This window comes from Musa acuminata, chromosome BXJ3-10, assembly GCF_036884655.1.
Source record: "Musa acuminata AAA Group cultivar baxijiao chromosome BXJ3-10, Cavendish_Baxijiao_AAA, whole genome shotgun sequence".
Lineage (NCBI taxonomy): Eukaryota > Viridiplantae > Streptophyta > Magnoliopsida > Zingiberales > Musaceae > Musa > Musa acuminata.
This window is the reverse complement of record NC_088358.1, coordinates 17,215,247-17,232,995: the sequence shown is the minus strand read 5'-3', so window position 1 is coordinate 17,232,995 and position 17,749 is coordinate 17,215,247. Positions and strand designations below refer to the sequence as shown.

Genomic DNA, 17,749 nt, shown 5'->3' with positions numbered 1-17,749 from the left:
TTATTATTTCATAGTTTAAAAGAAGTCATATAATTTACTTACTAGGAACACCATTCAAGATACACACAGTTGTCATTGGAGCTTCTTCTCACATAGATTTGGATACAAAAGAATAACTTATTATGCTCCTAACCATATCTATAAAGGTATGATTATATTTTTCAGTAATCATATTCTACTGTAACATATCTAGTAAATCATATTCTTTATTTTTTCAAGAATCTAACAAATAAATTTTAATTATAATTGGGTTCATCATAAATATCATAAAACTTATCACCTTCGTCAGATATGATGATCTTAACTTTTCTATCTAATTGTTTATCAATTTCATTTATGTACACTTTGAATGGTCATAGACTTTATATGAATTAGATATACATAATCATATCTCAATAAGATATCTATATGGTGATAAAATATCTCTCTTTAATGAGACGAAAGCATAGAGTGACCCACAGATATAAGCATAATCTCAAGAGTTTATAAAACTATATTTCATTTTAATATTTATTTATATGATCATTATAAACTTAAGATTCATATTAATTTTGTATAGGCTATTATACAGAATTCAAAGGTTAATTTTATTGAATCACAATAAGTTTACAATCACCAAATAGGAAAATAATATTCTAACAATTCTAGGTAAAGAACTCAAATTTCCAGAATTATAAGAACACAGCATGGATCCTCAAGATCTATCAATTGAATCATCTTTAGATGAAGGCGATAAATACAAACTAATATCACTTTCACTTTAAGACGATTCACTATAATCATGAATATCTCATTCTCTTTTGGTTTTATCCCCTTCATGAATATCTATTATTGGTAACATATATTGAAACATCAAATTAATCCATCAAATATTAAAAAAATAATTTCTATAATATATGATTTGAACCATATAAAGGTTATATTTATACCTTTTCATTTAAAATCAAATCTTATAGTTTTTTTCCTTCACATAATTTTCTTTGCTATAGAAGTAACACTTTATTGTGAAGATATTTTTTTATAAGTTTATATAGTAATTATAAACTTAGGTGACTTACGCTTCATCCTTATTTTAGTGTTACATACTCGCTGAGTAGTACTCAAAATATTATGAATCTTGAGATTACAGTTTTATTATTTATATTGAAGATATAATCTTGAATTCCTCAAATGCTATTATTTTAAGGTGTCAACTAATAACTTATTAGAAAATTTAAATTGATCCTTAGATATTTTAATGTACTAGTTGTAAACTATACTGAAGTCTAAGTATCATAAAATTAAGTTTTTCATAACTATCTTGATCAGTCACCTCAATTATTTATTTCACAGAACTTTTAGTAATTAAGTTTATGTTCTGTTCAATTAATCTAATCAATGTCTCACTCACTCAATACAACTTATATATGCTCAAGCCATTTATTTCAAAAAGTATAGGGACATTTACATAAATATAATGAAGGAAGTACCACTGTTATAATATAACATTAATGCTTTGAGTTTCTAAAATATAATGAACTATTGATATCATCTATATTTCATATTTGGGTGAAATATTAATAAATCTAATATTAACTCAAGATCATTTATATAGGACTGATACCATCCTTGTTGAATAGTATTATTACCTTTGAGTATACGACCATAAATTACATATCCAAAATATTATCATCCTACCCCATCACATAACTATTTGAAATAAATTCTTTATTGGGATTATCTAAATCTCTTAATTATATGTGTCATCATGAATATTATTTTATTTAATGTCATTTAGGATCAATTCCATAATGTATTTTATAGATTATTGGTCCAAATCACTTTGATGGCTACAAGACCAATAAAAAATATACAATACAATCTACTTTGGTAATTATTAGTCAAATAAAACTTAGGAAGATAAATTATAAATAATATTCGCTAAATTTCTTTATCTTGATTCATGTTGCTATTATGAATATTATTTTAGTTAATATCATTTAGGACTAATTTTATAATATATTTTATAAATTATTGGTCCAAATCACTTTGGTGGCCGTAGGATTAATACAAAATACAATCTAAAATGTCCCATAAATGACAATATCTTTATTATAATTCATATCTCATAAGTCTACGATCTCAAACTACTTTGGCAACGATCGATCAAATAAAACTTATAAAGATAAATTATAAATAATATTCATAAATTTATTTATCTTAATTTATGCTGAAACAATTTAATAATAGAATAACAGTCATAATAATTATTGAACATTAATCAACAAAAGAAAGAAAAAAAAACTCATATGATAATTATGATAACATATAAATCATACCTTCATGTGAAAAATAAATATTATTTTATAATTTCAAAATATATATGTGAATAACCAAATAAATATCTTGAATTTTATTTACCACATGTTAAAAATATAATTAATAATTCATATGAGAAAACTATAAAAGTAAACCGTAATTTATAGTCTTTTAATCAAAAATTAAATCTAATTAAATAACCAAAAACATAATCATGATAAAATTCAATCACAATTATAATAAATTATATTTATCAATTTTATAATTGAGAATATAAATTAGAATTCTCAATTTCATAAGGGTAAAACTATAAATATGTTGACAAAACATAAATTAGAATTACTAAATTTATAAATGGCAGAACTATAATTTAATAAAACCCTAGCCTCGAAGGCAAAACTATAAATATGTCAAAAGAATTAAAAGATATTAATAAAATACATAAGAGCAAAATTATAATTTTGCCCTAAAATATGATCTACAGCACCGTCGCCTTTGCACGTGTGACGCTGCCATGCCGCGGCGCCACCTACGCGTGCAGCTTAAGTCCGCGCGTGGCCGTCGCCTTAGCGTGCCCTAGCAATGCGCGACCGCTGCCAGTGCACGACTCCTACCCGCAAGCGACCACCACTTGGGTGCGGCTTGTGCCCTCACACGACCATCGCATGGACATGGGTTCTGCCCACGTGCGGCTGCCTCATGGGCGCGATGCTACCCACGTGCAACCGGCGCTACCTGCACTGCAGCGCGCACGTTGCCCAGCACGCACGCTGCATGGTGCAACCATCACTCACAAGCAAACCTCTGCCCGCGAGCAATCGTGATGCGAGGTAGTACACGACCCTTCAGCAACTTTCATTATTCATAATTAACAATAGAGCAAAATAAATCAATAATATCCAACGAATCATTCATGCATTGTAAATAAAAATAATAGATCTAACATATTTGATATCAAGAACCTAAGCTCTGATACTAATTGTTAGCATAAAATCTATAATCATGCTATTGTAATGCGAAAAAACTTTTATGTCAAGATTGAAATCAAATAAAATTAGATCTTAATATTAAGATACATACTTTTTTATTGTTGTTCAGAAGAATAAATCTTATTTGATCACCCCATAGATCCTTCTTCTCTCTTTCTATCTTTTCATCGTAAGAAATCATATCTATAATAGATCTTATTTAATTAAATAGAACCATATAATTTAACACTTAAGCGCCATACGCAATCATCGAGGACCACATAATCTTACACTCCGTACCTAGAGACATCGTACGCGATCACCCTGACGCTGCCATCGACGACCGCCGTGTACTAGGCCTTCGGCGACCAACTGCTATCCCACTCCAACGCCTCCTCGCTACTGCCCGAATCCAGGTGGAGGGACGCCGCCGTCGTCCTCATGCTCATCCACGAGTTCATCACCTTCGGCTTCGCATGCACCCCGCTATACTTCGTGTGGGAGAAGGTGGTGGGGATGCACGACAGCAAGAGCATATGCCGACGCGCCATCGCTCGCATCCCCATTTGGTTCCTTGCCATCATCTTCCCCTTCTTCGGCCCCATCAACTCCGTCGTCGGGTCGGTCCTAGTCAGCTTCACTGTCTGCATCATTCCGACACTGGCGCACATGGTCACCTACCGAGCACCATCCGCACGACAGGTGATGACCATCCTTCTTCCCTCTACATTCCCTGTGTGAAATCTTCATCGTCATCAGAATGCGGCTGAGAAGCCACCCTTCTTCTTACCGAGCTGGACGGCGATGTATCCAGTGAACGCCTTCTTGGTGGGGGTGGGTGCTGGTGGTGGGCGCGCACGACCAACTTCATCAAGCAGGTGGGACACAACTTTGGGCTTTTCACCAAGTGCTACCAGTGCCCCAAGCCCCGGCCACCCGCCACCCTCGCGCCACAACAGCGTCAGTGAACCAACCATGCCACGCATCAACCTGCGTTTCACAATCAACAGCTGGATTGCTTTAGTTGATTAACCTGAGCAGCAATATTTCCTCCAGCTTTAGGGTATGTGCACGAAAACAGGTTATTGCCTCTGCAGATTCTAAAGAAATGCATAGATCCTGATAAAAAGCAAACTACTCTGCATGAAATATACAAAATAGATAACAAGGCAAGAAGTTCAATTTCCATCCTCGTGAGTCACGAGAGAAGTAAAACGAAAGAAGAGAAGATTAAAAATATTTAAACGTCTAGGAAGTCCATAAACAAGTGCTTGATGTTATAATTGTTTAATGTCAACAACTAGAAGCCCATAAGTAGTTGACAGTAATCTGTACCAAAACTGGAATTCACCCAAAACCAAAATCTAGTCAGGAAGGATAAAGTGGTGGTTGATACATCTCTGCTTGGCTCAACCAAAAGGGTGATAGCCTGCCTGGTGCAGTAAGCTTTTACCAATTTGGCTATGGTAAAAGGATCGATGTAAGCAGAGAGGCTCCTTGTTGGAAGCTGAAGCTAATCCAACCATAGTCTCGTACCTGTCATACCATGTTCATCTGCGGCCCCACTTTTAGCCACCTTGTGAATCTGATATGAGAATTCATTTGCCTGCAGACACAACCTAAAAGCTAAGTTGAAAAGGATATGAGAACTAACATGATTTTGGATAAGAACTACTTGAACAACCTCACTAGCTTATCCATGAAAAAGTCAAAGGTGTAGAAATCAACAGCAAAAAGATCTGTGAGCCTTGCCAAATGAGGTACTGTGGATCTTTTAGCAATAAGAAAATGCACAGGAACATGCAGATTTTCAACTGAAAACTGTCACGTGATCAGAAGACTAAACTAGCTGCATTAGCAAGAAGATCTATTCCCAACATGCCCACATGAGGAAATGTTTTTATCGGGCAATAAGATCAGACAAGTTTGAAAGAAGATTCACACATCTATTTGCCTCTTTAGACCACCGAAGAATCTTAGGGTCTTTGAAAAGCGGAAAAGTTATCAAAAGATCAACATCATAACAAAAAAATGATATAGCTTTATGGAAAAAAAAAACATTGCTTTGTTTAAGGAGTTGAAATAAAAACACTCGGAAAGCTCTTCAATCTAACCTTCTCATCGATCCACATTAGAGTTCTAAGCTGATTGTCAAGTATTTGAACAACAATATCAAGCGGAGATGCAGCATCGACCATATCCAGATCACCACTCTAAAAAAGTGTGTATGTATATATATATATATATATATATATATATATATATATATATATATATATATATATATATATATATAGTCAGTATTGACGACAATAAGAAACGCTTTGTCAGACACAAGTTCTTGCAGGATAATACCTGAGAGGAATTCACAGTTTGAATTATTGATTTTACTTGTTCGGCAATCCCTTGCATTTCTCTTTCAATAAACTCTGCTTGGTCATACCTTAGGTTTAACAGACACAAATTAGAAAATGATAATACAATTCTGAAGTTTGATAAACAATATCTTCATAAAAAAATCAGGATAGGAAAACTCTCAATAAATTCATGTCTAATCCTGATTAGCAACCATACATAGCACAGAAGAGCATCAATTCGTATATGGTGATGCTACTTCGAATAAAGAACACAGTAAAACTCATCCAAAATCTGATCCACCGAGTTAAAACCCCTGTTTTAAGTGGTCTTTAAGCTCTCCTTAAATTCACACATTATCTTAGAAGTAATTTGTAATATGTATTTTCACTTTTCAGCCACCAGTTATAACACTATTCATTAGCATTAGCAAAACCCATGGCATATAAACAAGGGACACACTGTATTTGCACAAATTCTGTAAGAAACAATGATGTTCCGCTAACTTCTAATCCTTTTAGTTTCATCATCAAAATAACCTAGACAAGGTACATTATATATTTGGAAAAACAATGAGCACAATAGAAGATTTAACAAACTTAGTTTTCGGTAAAAATGCTGCCAAAGATCCAAAGATCACTTCCTATGATCATGGGAATAATTTACTCAGTGCAAGGAAACAAAAAGTTGAGTGATAATCTGGTTACACAAACAATGCAATACTAGTATTTAGGATTTGGCACTTATATATGATATAGGAGCCCGTGCTTGCCTCAAAGTTTCTCTTGACCATCTCTCTACTTTTCCAGCATTAATCAAGTTTATTTCCCCTTGTTTCTACGTTTGAGGCACTACTCTCACAAAGATGAGAAACCCTTATTAGAGGGGGGTCAATCCTAACAGAACACTCTACATGCCACATAAAGAGAGCCAATCGGAATTCAAGGTTTCTGAAAGCACTTTGTTTCACTAGATGTTCACGCTAGGTCTGCATATCAGGAAGCTGCACCAAATTCCTTCAAAAAAACAAAAAAAGAGATTCAAAGATTAAAAAATTATTCTAAACAACATAAGGAATGTTCATTTGGCATATGATTCTAATATTTTCAAAATAAATCAGCTCCTTTGCTCCTATTTTGATAACTCAACAACCACAATCCTATCAAAACCATCAAGGTTTACTCTACTCAACCAGCTTTAAAATGTGGGCAAATGCCACTCAATGTGGCTGACCTGGAAAATTGAAGTTGTTCTAGTACTAAGAAAAGAGCTGCACCCTTTTAGGATTCAACAGGAAATTAGGCTTAGAACATTAAGTAATTTACAAGGTATGAATAAGTACATCTGATAGTCCTATCTGTTGTACTAAATTACTACTTCAGTAAATCACGCCAATTTAATTTTACCATCTTTAACTACAAAGATATAAAATAATGTTCTTAGATGCTTTATTATGCACTCCCAAATTGAACACTAAAGCAGGAAAGCTAAAATGTTAATTCCAAAATTGCAGAAAGTTTAATCACTAGACTAACATTGAATCTCTCACAGATGTAGCCTCATCTTCCAAAAGTAATGCACACTCATCCTTGCATATGCACTCTGCTTCTTGTTCCATGCTCTCCAGTGCCTTATCAACCTAGAGACTCAAAAGAGGGCGAAAAAAATCACAAGACTCATAGTTGCAGTACAAATGCAAAACTAATTTAAACAGGAAAAAGCACAATAAACAAACAGCTATTAGCTTCATATTTGTCCATTTCAGGCTATATTTAGTGCCCCCTGAAAAATTATTCAGCACCCCTATTAGCTGAATTGAATTTTAGAATAGAAACATTGACAAACGTCTTGTTGATGAGTTTCAATTAATTCAAGTTGCTTCTCTAAGTTAGTTTGAGTCTCCACAACTTTTGCCATTTCAGCCTGCAAATCGTTCAAGAAAAACTGGTACTTATTCACTCAGATGGAAATATGCAATCTACTCATTCATGATAAATTGCCTGTAACATAGGATTGTTGCATAAATATAAGACTGGACACACTGTCAATTAAAGTGACACAAGAGGTAATTGCAAATATAGAACTGGGAGCCTTCAAAAATGTTTGTCAGGCACACATCAAATCACATGTGCTCCAATCACAGTAAGATGGTCAACAGCAGAGAATTTTTCTTTAATTTATGCAATAAGCAAAATTATGAGATGAGTAACAAACCACAAGTTGTTGTCCAAAATATATGAATAAGATACTTGTTTCATGATAAAGCAGAAAGAATGAAAAACTATGTAAATTTTAAGTTCATGGAGATCACCAAGAAATTGTTATAAATGCTAGAATGAATTTTGTTTATCTTATCGACTGGTGCGCTTTTTTTTCTAGATCAAAACAAAGTCACAACAACTAACTTTAGGCCTATGATTCTAATTAGCTGGAGTCAAGTTAAATGGATCCTATCCCACATCCAGCTCTAATATGGACCAAATACTTTAAATGTAATTTGTATTTATAGGAGATAAAAAGAAAATCCTTTTTGTATTTCTAAAGAACAAAAAATTTCATAAGAAAAGCTCCACTCATATGAAAGAAACACACAAAATATTTAACAAACAGATAACTGACAAATGATAATGCACTGTATCAAATAAATACCTCCAGCCAAATGAGAATATTTCGGTTTTGTAGGATCCTCCTATCCCATTCAGCAATTTCTGTAGCCTGATTTTGGAATTTTGCAGTACGCTCTTGCAGCTCAGTGTTCCAGTCCTTAAGAATCTGGTTTATTTAGGTCAATTAGTTGATGAGATGATTTCATCAGCATATACAGGACAAAATGAAGGCCATCAACAATCTTTGTGACACTTTTGCTGTTGTTTTGGGTTAATAAGGTAACAACATAAACATTAATATATAGCTCCTAGATTTGAGAGCATTTCAGGAGATTGCCCACATATCATTTGGCTATCATTCAATTTCCACAGAATTTAGTCAAAGAATAGTACCTCCTCAACAGTTTTTCCAGTGATCTCTGATGGTAGCTTAGGTGCCTGAGTTGTGACTGAATTGGTAGTAGTAAGTCTAAAGTCCATTAATAAAAAGAGAGCATGAAAAAATCAAATTATAAAAACATACAAATGTAAACTCTTAGAATCCAAAAAAACCAAGGACATAAAGTTAGAAAATAGAAAAACACAAACCCGCCACTACTAGCTTGGACAACTGAAGGTAAAGCTTGACTTGTGGCAGCACTGGAACTTGAATCGCTATCTAATGCTGAAGTAGAGGAACCTGAGGAGGAATTTTGTTTAGATACTATGGCATCAAAGTTGGTTCTTGGCATAAGCTGCATGTGCAGCCTTATAAAATGTTGATCATCTTAATGCCAAAATGAAAAACAAGAAAGATGTCACTTTTCAGCTCCTAAAATCAAGACAACAAAACCCAGAGCATAAGATATGGTATGCAAATTAAGTTTCTAAAACTAGTTAATTTTAAAATATTAATTTTAAAATAGAAATGGAAATATATATACTGTAAAGCAAAAGAGCTCAGCATGTGGCTACCGAAGAAAGACAACATTTTATGACATAAATCTCATGCATCCAGGATGTTGTAAACATCTGACACAACGTGATCTCCAAGATAAAAGAATTCTCAGGTGAGGAACTCTTTTAACAAGGTAAACAGAAGCCCCTGACTGCCTATTCTTAAGACAAGTTGATGATGACCAGAAATCTAACTCACTCTTTTATCAAATTCTGAATATTCAACAAATATGGAGGGACAATAAATCAACAAGAGAACTGACTATCTATAACATATAACAAAATTCATTAAACAAAGCCTGACGTGATAGAGGGTAAAATTAAGGAGATATCCTAATACACAACCAAGTGTAGAGCAGAACAGAGTAGAAACCCAATAACAATGGATATTGGTAAGCTAAATTTTATTAAACAAACAATTGCATATATTGACGATTTGAAAATATGAAATGCATGCAATTACAAGATTACTGGTTGCATAGTAAAGAAAACAATGCTTTGTTGGCATCTAGTTCATTTAAATAGGTACATAAGCAACAAGACAAATCAAAATGACAACATGGAGACAACAATCTGTCAACTAAAAATTAGATGGACAAATATTGCTCATCAACATTGACTGGAGAGCAATGCATGCCAGAGTTCATGAGGTAATGTGGAATAATAAATTTAAGAGCTTGACGTAAAGCTGGAGGCAAGTGTAAAAAGCATCGTCAAATAGTGGTTGAAACACAATGTCTACTATATCACAACTTAGATAAAAAGGACAGCTAAAAGCTTGCAAGCAATCCCAATGGAGTGCATGCTCGTTGGCCACATTTTTCTTTCATGTTAGCTATGCATTATTTTAATATTAGGGGCAAGCTATGATGGCAAGAATACAAGATAAAAGTGCAACTTAGCAAATTGGGTGATCAAGGTCCGAGCCATAGAAACAACCTAGGTTGAACTACTTATACATAATTGGCCATCCTTTTGTTGGCCTATTCCCTTCATATTTGAGAGCCTAAAACATAGGCTATCAGATAGTAAACATCAGTACAACCTGCAATGCGGCCTGAAGCATATCTAGTAGAAAGATACATGGAAGAAAAAAATGATACAGGTTGACTACATTTCATTTTTCAACCTTTACATGACATCTTTGTGTTAAGATACCACTGAATGTTCATTTCAACACAGCTAAGAGATCATCCAAATAAATTAGTAATAAATCTTTCCGGATGCATATCAACAGCTCTCCTTGATTTTCACCATGTTCGGAAGAAGTCTACATGGACATAAGTGATGACCAAATCGTAACATATATAGCAGATTTGGTATCTCGATTTTTGCAAAAAGCTAATGAAGCAGATTAAGAGATCAAATATGCCCAATTCTATATAGAACATAAAAATTACCGAACAAAGAAGCAGCCGTTGTTGATGCTGTCGGGGAGGCTTCTGTAGATGATGCAGTGACAGCTGCAGTCGTTCTCGATGCCAAAGCAGAAGATGCAGTGACGGATGCTGCAGCTGCTGACAATGATGAAGAAACTGAAACCGACAAGGGAGATGCAGCAGAGAAAGATGATGGTGAAGCAAACAAAGAGGAATCTGTAGATGGGGCCGTTTCAGCTAGGACAGAAGTCGTAATGCTTGTAGCTGCGAGGGATGGTGCAGCAGCCGCTGATGGAGTCCCAGATGAAAAGCCAATTGCTAAGGTAGATGACGAGGAGGTTGTGATTGCAACAGGCGCGGATGAAAAGGTACCGGCAGATGAAGCAGTAGTGAAGGAGCTCTGCGGAAAGGATCCGCTAGTTCCAAAGGAAGGCGATGAAAAAGTACAAGAAGAAGACGATGATGAAGAGAGGGGCAACGCAAAGGAAGGCGAGGGAAACAATGATGAGTCGGATGGAATTGTCGTTGCCGTCTCAGCCATCCCTGCAGTAGTAGGGCCTGAGGATGAAGCAGAGGAAGCGAGAGAAGGGGCGGTGCTAGCTGCAGAAGTCGCTGCCGAAGGAGTGAAAACCGGCGAAACCGTGGAGAACGAAGGGGCCGTCGTGAAAGAAGAAGAAGGGGAAGACGAAGTTGTAAGCAACGGGAAGGAAACAGAGGAAGATGTCCCGAAGCCGAACAGAGAAGATGACGCGCCGGAATCGGAACCGGAACCGAAACTAGGGTTTGGGGTGGAGGAAGGAGCGGCGGTCGAGAAGGACGAAAAGGATGTCAACGACGAGGCAGAGGTGCCAAAGCCTGAAGCAAAAAGAGGGGAGGAGGAGGGTGCGGTGGACGACGAGGACGAGGCGGCCGACGCTGTGGGAAGGGAGAAGGAGAAGGGGAAGGGGTTGGGTGCGGAGGCGGCGGTCGACGCGGAGAAAAGATCGGCCGTGGTCGCAGCAGATGAGACCGATGAAGCGCCGAGGTTTGAGAAGCCGAATGGAGATGGGGAAGACGCCGAGGAGGAAGGCGTTGGAAAAGAGAAGCCGGCAGAGGGAGACGAAGCGGTGTCGAAGCCAGAGGAGGAGGAAGCCATGGGGGGGGATTCACCTTTTGCCGCTCAACGCAGACAATCCGAGTGGGCGTTTTTTCGAACCGTCACCGGGGATGCGATCCATTAAAATGGAGGGAGCGACCGTGGCGCGCCGAACAGGACTCGCCAAGTCTGAGCTCCATTCAGTGGGCCGCTAAGACTGGATGGTTCGTACCGGTTCGAGTTCCCATGGATCTATGTGGAGCCAAGCCCTAATTACATGTATGTATGTATGTATGTATGCATGCATGCGTAGGACAACGGATACTGTAAGGAAGCTTTTGGCCCCCTTGGAATGGGAATGCGCGCATAGGAAAAAGGAGGACTATTTTTAGGTCGATTTCCTCATCCTACAAGAGAAGAAAGAAGGAAAAAACTTTACTGATTTAATTATGGTATTTTATAATCCTATTTATAGGGTGAAAGAGAATCTAATCAATCTGAATCTAAGACATATGAGATCCCTTTTATATAATAATTAAATTTAGTACGCTCCTACAAATTTAAGATTAAAAATTAAAAAACTAAATTTGCTATAAATCGATTAGGTAGGATCTTAACTATGTTAAACCATAGAGATACAGGGTTATATTTGATATGTGATTTATTGTATATAAGACATGCTACGTGAGGGAGGAATATGGTGCAAAGTAAATGAACGATGTGTAAAGAAAGACTATTATCGCGTGTAAAAAGTCACATGAGGAAGACTATAGAATCTGTTGATGAACGAGTGTATCGTGGTTGATGTGTCAGCACGACTCGGTCCGGGAGTCGATGTCGGGAGTTTACGCTCGGTTAAGTGAGGCGTCGAGGTTGATTACGTCTGTAAGTCGAGATGCCAACGCCGTCTGAGGGAAAATGCCTCTCAGTCGAGACACTGGCATCATAAGGGGGGAGACGTTCTCTTAATCGAGATGCCGACACCGTTTTCAGGGAGGGCGTCTCTCAATCGAGGTAGTCACATTTCCAAGGGTGACAACGCTCCTGCACAAAAGGTCCTCGTCGGGAAGTTCCTAACTTTGGCCCCTCGATGACCAAGTTAGTGATTGGTTTCCCTTTTTTCTTCTGTCTTCCCTAGCCAGATGTCGGTCAGGGACTTTTATACTACTATGCGAGAATCGATTATACACGGGTTTGGCATGACGATCAATCCCCGAGGGGCGAGGTGGTACCTTTGTGCGGTCGCCAGCCCAGAATGCGCGGAACGACGCCAAGCGACGTCGTCTCGAGCTTTCCGGGACAGGACGTATCGAGGGGTGCCTCGGCATGGCTTATGTCTTGGCACACAAAAGTCCCCCCTCGTGCTGATGTGGCAAGGGCGCGGGTGGTGACGTGACTAAAGTCCAAAATATGTCTTATCGAAAAAAAAAAAAGAAAAAAAAAAGCTTTTGGTAATGAGGTAGTGGAAGAAAGATCTAATGTACATATCAAATCTACAACTAAGCGAATTGTGCCATCAGATCATAAAGGTAGAGGATTCATTTGCAATGAGAAAGAAAGCTATGTATGGTAGATCAGCTCGAGGAGGGCCTTCTGTGATGGCACGCTTGAGGAGAGTGTTATGGATGGAGTGTATCATTCCGAGTAAAAAATAATAAGAAAGATCATGAGCCGAGAGAAGAGAGGAAACCACCTATAGAAGATGTTGCTTCCCAGGATCCGTGAAGAATAAAAGATGCTAACCGAGTGGGGAAGAAGGTGAATCTTGCATGAATCGGTGGATCACCTTCGGGAAGCGAAACAAGGGGTTGAGGAAGAAGGTGAGACGTTGTGCAACGTAAAGGCATGCATGTTCTGTTGGAATTCCAAAGGTCAGTGGAATCTCACAATATAGATAATCTATATGTCAAATTGAGTACTTTCAATTGTATTATTATCATAAATAGAAGTTACATAATATAAATGACCAAATAAAATGGTTTTATTAGAAGAGGTTATCTCAAAATACTTTAAATTACTTTCATGATTGATGAAAGCAAGCATTAAAGATAATGTAGTAAGTATTTCTTGAATTATAATAAACTAGTATCCTTTTTGTAGCCTATGACTATCGATCAAAGAATAAGCATTTTTGAAGTTCCAAGACACCTATTCTTCCTGGGTGCATCTGTAACACCCTTGATTAGTCCCACATCGAAAGTGGGTAAGATTAAGATTGACTTATAAGGGTCTGATGAGTATACTATTATCAACTTTAGCTTAAGCATTTTGGTCAGTGGATTAGACCAAACGAAGTTGATAGGCTAGTTAGCTCATCAGGCTCGGGTCATAATATTTGGTATCAGAGCCGACCTAGCATTTGGGCATGATGAAGGGGCTCGAGTAGGAAAGGGCTACCCGTAGACAGAGTAGCATTTATTACAATTTATTCATCATCTATAACCATTTATTACAATTCATTTATTCATCAAATCATCCCATTAGCCCTTAATTGACTTAAACTCTAGTTCAATTGATTCAATTGAACTCAATTTACTAGGACCTAACTGAACCGATCTCTAATCCTTATTTAACTGGTTTGGAACCACCCTAGACTAGTATAATTTAGATTAGATTAGGTTCAATTTAGGTTAAACTAACTTAAATAAGTCAATCAATTTGGAATCACCTTGAATTGCCCTCAATTGACTTGAACTCTAGTTCAATTGATTCAATTGAACTCAATTTACTAGGACCTAACTGAACCGATCTCTAATCCTTATTTAACTGGTTTGGAACCACCCTAGACTAGTATAATTTGGATTAGATTAGGTTCAATTTAGGTTAAACTAACTTAAATAAGTCAATCAATTTGGAATCACCCTGAATTGATCTAGACTAATCAAGCCTAGTTTAATTCAATCAATACTTGGGCTCAAATCCAACAATAATATTGAGCTAGATTAAGCCAGCTCATCTACTAGTCATGTGCATTATACATGACTGGGCATGCATCACACAAAGCTGGCCCAGCCTTGGCCCATGGACTGGTCATGTGCATCGCATGTGACCGCCCATGATGGTTAGGGGTTGGGCCTAATCCGATTAGGCCTAGCCAATAGGCTGTGGCTTGACCTATGGGTTGGGTATGGCTTGTGAACAATTTCAATCCAAATAATATATAATTTCATACCGCAACATATATTCATTAGCAATATAAACAAAAAATATAATAATACATTGAATCATAGACAAGGAGATAAGCTTTAAAACAAGGAAATAACATTCTAATTTGAATGGAAATCATAATACATTAAAAGACATAAACTTTAATATAATGAAATAACATTCTAAATTCACATAAAAATCATGTTTTCAATACGTATAAAATTTCAACATATTCTAGTCAAATTCTAAATTATTTAGAATAGCATATTTTAAATTTCAAATTAATGAATATCATAAAAGATTTTAGATAACATATTTTAATCTAATAATATTTTAATCTATATAAGATTAAAGATAAATAGTAATATCAGGAAATATCAGATAAAACATATAAATTTTTAACATCTTTAAATCTACAATAACAACTTAATCATGGGTCAACATTATACAAGTGATTACTTTAATGTAATAATAAAAATTTTAACATTTAAAGAATTGATAAACATTTTTCAAACTATAAGCTTTCAACATTCAAAGAATCAAAATAAAAACTAAAACTTTTAAATTTAAGAAAGGCAGGGAAACCTACCTCTTGTCAACAGGGTATAACTCCTCGTTCTCTTGTCAATAGGGTATAACTCCTCGTTCCTCCCGCTGCCAGGCTCGACTAGGTGAGGAACGAAGGAGAGAAATCCCTCCCTTTAAATAGGAGGAGGTGAGTCTCTATTAAGGGAAATAAATTTTAATTTTCATATTTATTTAATATAAATTATTTTCATTTAATATACTAACAAATATGATATCATCATATTTGGAATATTTACTAGTTATTTTCTTAATTCATATCAACAAACAAGGAAGTAGATTAAGATTTCCTTAAATTATAATAACAAGTAAGGAAAAAAAATTAATTCCTAACTTAAATATTTGATTCGATTACATTTCTCTTCTCCTATAGGAAATTTGGACCCCAAATTTAGCTTACCTTAATAGAATAGATGAGGATACCGCTCTCGCATATCTTCTTCTCTTTCCCATGTTGCCTCTTGGTCTGAATGGTGTTGCCAACAAATCTTTACCAAATGTATAATTTTGTTCCTTAGAACATGTTCTTTTCTTTCCAAGATCTGGGTAGGTTGTTCTCTAAAAGTGGTATCATCTCGTAGTTGTAGAGATTGGTAAGATATGACATGTGATGGATCCCTGATATATCTTCGAAGCATTGACACGTGGAATACATCATGGATGCTAGCCAAAGCCGGGGGCAATGCCAATCTGTATGCTACAGGTCCAACCTTTTGTAAGATCTCAAATGGGCCAATAAATCTTGGGGCTAACTTTCCCTTTTGACCAAACCTCATAACTTCCTTGGTTGGCGACACCTTTAAGAAGACGTGCTCACCAACTTCGAACTCTAGATCTCTTCGCCTTCGATCTGCATAACTTTTCTAACGACTTTGAGCTGTTAATAATCTTTGGCGTATAATTCGAATATTATCAGCATCTTTTTGAATTAATTGAGGCCCCAAAAGCTTCCGTTCTCCTACCTCATCCCAATATACAGGTGATCTGCACTTTCTTCCATAAAAAGCTTCAAATGGAGCCATTTGTATGCTAGAGTGGTAACTATTATTATAAGAAAACTCAATTAGATGTAAGTGCATATCCCAACTCCCACCAAAGTCCAAAGCACATGCTCTTAAGAGATCTTCAAGAGTTTGTATTGTCCTTTCAGATTGACCATCAGTTTGGGGGTGAAAGGCTGTACTAAACTTTAACTGCGTGCCCAAAGATTTTTGTAGACTTCCCCAAAATTTGGAGGTGAATCTTGGATCTCTATCTGAGATAATGCTAACTGGCACCCCATGATATCGAATGATTTCCTTAATATATAAGCTTGCTAGTTTATCCAATGAATACTTCTTGTTAATAGGAAGGAAGTGAGTAGATTTAGTAAGTCTGTCTACTATTACCCATATTCCGTCATATCCTTTCACAGTCTTGGGTAATCCTATCACGAAATCCATAGTGACTTGCTCCCACTTCCATTCAGGAATCAAAATCTTTTGCAACTTTCCCGTAGGTACTCGATGTTCTATCTTCACTTGTTGACATATCAGACATTTAGAGACAAACTCTGCTATATCTCTCTTCATACCACGCCACCAATAGTTTTGACGTAAATCTCGATACATCTTAGTAGTCCCGGGATGTATATTAAATTTTGATCTATGTGCCTCCTCTAATAATTGCATCTTTACTGGATGGCTTTCGGGAACACAAAGTCGATTGTGGAATGTAATAGAACCATCTTTGGCTTGGAGGAATTCAGGTCTAGATCCTTGAGCTATTTCCTTAACTATCATTTGAAGATATGTATCTTCCTTTTGACCTTCTTTAACTTTTTCCACCAAAAATGATTGTGCCATCAAACACACAAGAAAACCTTTATTTGTCTCCGATAAAAGTTTAAGTTTTAAGTCTGCTAACTCTGTCATCATAGAATTCCTTTGAATATTCATATAGGCTACAAGATTGTAGGTATTTCTGCTTAAGGCATCATCAACTACATTAGCTTTCCCAGGATGGTAGTTGATATTAAAATCATAATCCTTTAGAAAGTCCAACCACCTTCTTTGTCTCATATTTAAATCTTTCTATGTGAAAATATATTTGAGACTCTTATGATCTGTGAAGATTTCGAAAGTCTGTTCATAGAGATAATGCCTCCAAATTTTCAGTGCAAAAATGATAGCTGCTAGCTCTAAGTCATGAGTAGGATAGTTCTTTTCATGAGGCTTTAATTGCCTCGATGCATAAGCAACTACCCTCTCATTTTGCATTAGAACGCAACCAAGCCCTTGTAGTGAGGCATCACTATACACTACAAAACCTTCTCCCCCTGAAGGAATCACCAAGATAGGAGCACTAGTTAATTTCTTATTCAATTCTTGAAAACTTTGTTGACATTTATCATCCCACATG

General features: G+C 36.3%; 1 protein-coding gene across 2 annotated transcripts; it reads right to left on the bottom strand.

The window, feature by feature from the left end:
- Positions 1-4,472: 4,472 nt before the first annotated feature.
- Positions 4,473-11,754, bottom strand: LOC135651155 (nuclear pore complex protein NUP62-like). Of its 2 annotated transcripts, XM_065171021.1 has the most exons (8): positions 10,564-11,753; positions 8,816-8,906; positions 8,621-8,696; positions 8,271-8,393; positions 7,157-7,260; positions 5,622-5,709; positions 5,381-5,479; positions 4,473-4,872 (listed from the first exon to the last, which is right to left on the bottom strand). In XM_065171021.1, the coding sequence occupies exons 1-8, from the start codon at positions 11,675-11,677 to the stop codon at positions 4,780-4,782; spliced, it is 1,788 nt and encodes a 595-aa protein (XP_065027093.1). In that variant the 5' UTR covers positions 11,678-11,753; the 3' UTR covers positions 4,473-4,779. The 2 variants fall into 2 exon arrangements, with proteins under 2 accessions (XP_065027093.1, XP_065027094.1); XM_065171022.1 differs by lacking the exon at positions 5,381-5,479 and having other exon boundaries at positions 10,564-11,754.
- Positions 11,755-17,749: the final 5,995 nt, after the last annotated feature.